Source organism: Octopus bimaculoides, chromosome 1 (genome assembly GCF_046866305.1).
Source record: "Octopus bimaculoides isolate indiv1 chromosome 1, ASM4686630v1, whole genome shotgun sequence".
Taxonomy (NCBI): Eukaryota; Metazoa; Mollusca; class Cephalopoda; order Octopoda; family Octopodidae; genus Octopus; species Octopus bimaculoides.
In genome coordinates, this window is record NC_142928.1 from 132134468 (window position 1) to 132140286 (window position 5819).

Sequence of the window (5819 nt, forward strand, 5' to 3'; positions counted from 1 at the left end):
CAGGATAAACAATCCGACGAGTTCTGCTTGTCGTAGCTTCCCATAAATAAGTCGCACAGTGGGTTGCTTTCCTTTTTACTCAATATGAATTATCGTATATCAAGATCGATTTTCTCCTTTTGACAGGCCTTGTTTTTAGTCCTACTGGGTTTCTAGCGACCCTCTTCATCAGGCAAGCCTAATGGGGGTACCGGTTTAGTCGCCGATGACCCGATCATGCAACAGATTTTACTGGATTCCATGTTACCAGGAGAACTCACGAGAGACCTCACAAGTGACCTAACAAAAGGACGGATGAACCTAGTGTAGGTTCAAAGACTATCTAACAATAGCACAGGTCCTCAGAAATTCCAGGTTGGTGCCCGGCGTGCTGGAAGATCGGCATGAAGATAAATGTGTCCACAACCAAAATTTGCCCAACAGAGATCCTGTCCTCGGAAAAGGTGCCGATGGTTCTCAATGGCGAAGCCCTCGAAGAAGCCAACCACTTCAAATACCTCGGATCGACATTTACGGCAACAGGACAGGGAAAGGATGAAATTGACCTAAGCGTCACCAGCGCTCGTGCAGCGTTCTGTCGTCTTCAGAGCCGTCTTTGGTCGCGACCAGAGATCAGAGTTCTCACGAAAGTGCGTATTTCCCAAGCGCTCATCCGGATCATCCTTCTCTATGAGTGTGAATCCTGGTCAGTGAGAGCTGAAGATCTCACTCGCACAGGCTAAGGAGTGAAACACTTGTGACCCTGAGATACCTGTGGATGATATTGAAGGGCTTCTGAGATTACAATGGATTTAGAAGAAGAGCTTGCAATACCTGTGAGAAGCTCTTGTAGTTTTTACGCGAGGCAAAACATCTCTGATATGTATTTCACTTACACATACATATAAATGCATGAGCGACAATCTGGATAAGAAAGAGATTTCAGAAAAAGAAACCAATCATCTAATTCATACATCACAAATACAATCTATACGTGGAACAATAAAAATCAAGACTTTTCTCAAGTTGAAAATGTGAATTTGCCTTTGGTGTCCACATTCCAACGATGGTGCTTTGTATCTTTGTTAAAAACAAGCTCCTTCATTATGAGATTTCAAATAATTTTAAAATTGAAAGATACATACAGGCATATACAAATAACTTTCTAGACAATGTGATTATTCAAGAATGTGCTCACGAATATGACATGTACATCTGTATACGCATGTATGTGTGTGAGCGTGTGTGTGTGTATGTGTGTGTGTGTGTGTGTGTGTGTGTGTGTGTGTGTGTGTGTGTGTGTGTGTGTGTGTGTGTGTGTGTGAGCGCGCGTACGCGTGTGAATATGCATATGCCTGTATTAATTTGGATGCGTGAACATCTGGAAGTACTGTTTTTGTTTAGTTAAATAGCATATTTAAGAGCAAGTAAATAAAGAAAACAAAGAAGACTTGAGAAATTTTCCCCTAAACCGGCATTTATTATATTATTCTTATTTGTTTCAGTCACTGGACAGCGGCCTTGCTGGACCACCACTTTGACGGTTGTTTTTTCTCGATCAAATCTATAGAGGCTTATACAGTAGACCCAAAAGTGTCGCCCCCATAAAAGTGTCGCCCCCATAAAAGTGTCGTTCGGGGCGGTCGCTCACTCGCCCTTCAAGCTACGCTACTGGACAACAACCCTTGCGCCTATCTTTCACCATTTGCTGGTTTCGATCATGGACTATGGCCATGCTTGATCATTGCCTGGAAGGGTTTGGGCGAACAGATCGAGCCCAGTACTTATTTTGTAAAGTCTGGTACTCATTATATCGATATCTTTTGCCGAACTGCTAGATAAATAAACCAAAACCGGTTGTCAAGCGATATTCACACACACACACACACACACACACACACACACACACACACACACACAACACACACACTCGCACAACACGCACACACACACACAACACACACACACACACACAACACACACACACACACACACACACACACACACACACACACACACACACACACACACACACACACACACACACATCTACACATATTCGTGACGAGTTTCTTTTAGTTTCCGTCTACCAGATCCACTCACAAGGTCCGGGGCTATAGTGGAAGACATCTACCCAAGGTGCTACGCAGTGGAGCTATACCCAGAACCATGTGGGTGGAAAGCAAACATCTTGTCATACGGTCACGTATGCGCCTAATGCATTGTCTGCCTAGTTATCCTAAATACTTTCTTATGTATTATATTTTAAGCTTCATTTCATTCTATTTTGTTTGTTATCGCTTTACTGCTGTCATTGTTCCAAAAAATATCAACTGAATGTGAGAGCTGAATGAGACATAATTGTTATATCGTTTGGGAAACTTAAGTTTCATACATTCATCTTTACAACCGAGAAGACAACAGCAGCAGAAGTAGCAGCAGCAGCTACTTCAACAACAACAACAAAAGTATTCAATAGATAATACACACACATACACACAGGGACGCGCACGCGCGCGCGCACACACACACATTGTTGTTGGCACTCCGTCGCTTACGACGTCGAGGGTTCCAGTTGATCCGATCAACGGAACAGCCTGCTCGTGAAATTAACGTGCAAGTGGCTGAGCAATCCACAGACACGTGTACCCTTAACGTAGTTCTCGGGAATATTCAGCGTGACACAGTGTGACAAGGCTGACCCTTTGAATTACAGGCACAACAGAAACGGGAAGTAAGAGTGAGAGAAAGTTGGGCGATCTTTCGGTACGATTACCTAAATATCGGCCTTTTCCGATATATATATATATATATATATATATATATATATATATATTATCATTAATAAATCATTACTATAGACTGGAAAAAGTTTTTATTTTTCATTCTCTTTCGAAATTATCACTATTTTTGTGGTATAGAGTTTTTTGCTGCTCTTTCTAGCGGGTTAGATGTCCTATTATAGGCATCTCTGTATTTTAATGAATAATATATATATAGTCTACTGACTAATTTTTTATTCTCGCTGGACCACTGGCGGTAAATTAAATTTCTAAAATTTTCTTGCTGCCCTATGACTAGCAGAAATACCCGGCTTTGCCCGGGTTAAAGAGAATAATGAAATCTAAAAACGCCGTCTAGACTACGCAACCCTCAACTGTTAGTAGCTACGATACCATATTTCTACATTAATAACTCTCCAATCCATGCCAGCATGGAACATAGACATTAAGTGGAATGCCAGTCTCTCATCAAGGAGGGCCTTGAAATCAATGTTACCAACTGGGGACTATGTGTGTCGTAGTGATAATAAAAAGACCCAAAGGAGGTCTGCAACGAAATAATTTTACTCAACACTTTGCAAGTGAATCAGTGGAGGCAAAGATGCGTCTCATTTACTTGACAATTTATGCACCACATTTCAGAAATCACAATGAAAGTATATCTGAAAGGGTAGTCTTACACTGTTGTACCGTTGAATTACAAATAATGCTCATCTGTTATGTTCGGGTTAAAATTTCATCAACATCAAAAATATATGAATTTTCATGGGAGTTATGGCCGTTATACATAGAATATAATTTCCAAATTTCATAAAGATCCGTTCAGTACTTTTGACGTAGTTTTGGATAAGAAAACAAATGACTAATGTGTGTGTTTGTGTGCATGTGTTTGTGTGTGATGGGTGTATATATGTATAGATATCTGTATTCATATATATATATGTATATATGTGTACATATTACATGTACATCTATATATATATATATATACATCTACACATGTGTATACATATACATGTATGCATATAGATCTATATCTATATATATATATCTATGCATATACGTGTACATATACATGTATATGTATACATATACATCTCTTTCTCTCTCTTTCTCTCTTTCTCTCTCTCTGAAAGTATCTGTCATTACAGTATCGAAATGTGATTGTTTCAGTTAGTGAAATAACGTGTACATATACATCTATATGTATACATATACATGTATATGTATACATATACATCTCTCTTTCTCTCTCTCTCTGAAAGTATCTGTCATTACAGTATCGAAATGTAATTGTTTCAGTTAGTAGAATAGTTTCATTTTTAAAGTGAAAGTATTTGACATGAGTGTTTTTGTTTCACTTTTGACACGTAATACTTAAATAGTGGAGGAGATATTATGTTGCTGTGGGCTCGAACTCTGCAAGAAGTTAAAATTTTTTTTGACTAAAACACAACTGGAACCCTAAGTAAGGCATGTGTAAAATTTGAATGAAATTGGTTGCGTAGTTCTCGAGTTTTATGGATTCACACAGACAGACAGACAGACAGACAGACAGACAGACAGACAGACACACATTCTCATTTTTATATATATAGATAATATATTTTTTGGCTAATTTCTGAAGGAAAATCGGCATTTATTTTATATTTTACTGCCGATAAGTTAAAGCGCACATGCGCGGTATAATTTGAAAAATTAAGTGTGTAAACGCGAGTCGTATTTCCCTATGACTCGTGTTTACTCGCTTGTTCGTGGTACTCTGCTGAAGAAAGTTGCCAAGTAAGATTTATTTTTATCTTGCTAAATAACTTGAAACCATGGTACAGAGTATAGACTGGCAAAAGTTTTTATTTTTCATTCTCTTTCGAAATTATCCCTATTTTTGTGGTATAGAGTTTTTTGCTGCTCTTTCTAGCAGGTTAGATGTCCTATTATAGGCATCTCTGTATTTTAATGAATATATATATATATATATATATATATATATATATATATAATAATACAAAGAATATATATACATGTATACACACATATATGTACATACTCACATCTACATGTGTATATACATGCATATCAGGGTACAGGACGTTGGAACAATAAACTACAGACAACGGAACGAACACATAGGAAAACGGAAAGCCACTTGGAATATCCCTTCATCAGCTGTCTCTATTCTATCTAGACGTTTCGAAGACAAGACAGAACGTACTCTAGAATAGTCTCTTCCTGAGTAGTGGATCAACCCACTACACAGAGGATTCCAAGGTGGCAAACGCAAACCAAGACAGGAAAAAATGGACAGTGAAAACAACATTCAAAAGCCGTACGGCCAAACGCAAATCTGAGGTAGAACGCTAGTAGTTCGTCTTGCCTTCACAGCGGCTGGAGTGAAAAGAAAGTTGCCCACAGGTCACACGAGAGCAGAGAGGATGGTGGAGGGAGGAAGTGGAACAAGGAGGAAAGGACAGAAGCAGTGAAGTAGAGGCCAGAACAGAGGGGTAGATAGGAAGATAGAGGAAGACAGATAGATAAATAGATAGAGAGGATGGTGGAGGGAGGAAGTGGAACAAGGAGGAAGGGACAGAAGGGTATAGCAGTGAAGTAGAGTCCAGGACAGAGGTATAGATAGAAAGATGGAGGAAGACAGATAGATAAATAGATAGAAAGATAGATAGATAGATAGACAGATAGATAGATAGATAGATAGAAAGATAATCACGTCAGAATAATAGTAGACTTACTTGCAAAAATGGACGTGTGCGTTCAATAATGTAATAATACAAAGAATATATATACATGTATACACACATATATGTACATACTCACATCTACATGTGTTCGTGTGTTTTAATGCATGTAGATGTATGCATGTATGTTTGCATATGTAAATATACACATAAACACACACCTATATACATACAAAAATACATACTCAACTTCACCCCACACATAATAAGGGGGTTGCAGTCTGGGGAGTTAGGTGGCCAGATGTTAGGGGCTCATGTGGTCACAGAAATTGACTGACAACCATGACCGGGTTCTCCTGCTTGTGTG

General features: G+C 38.8%; 1 protein-coding gene across 1 annotated transcript; it reads left to right on the plus strand.

The window, feature by feature from the left end:
- The first annotated feature begins 383 nt into the window (after positions 1 to 383).
- LOC149137731 (uncharacterized) lies at positions 384 to 722 on the plus strand. The gene has a single exon (XM_089352145.1). It carries the CDS (start codon positions 384 to 386, stop codon positions 720 to 722), a length of 339 nt encoding a protein of 112 aa, XP_089208271.1.
- The last annotated feature ends 5097 nt before the right edge of the window (positions 723 to 5819 follow it).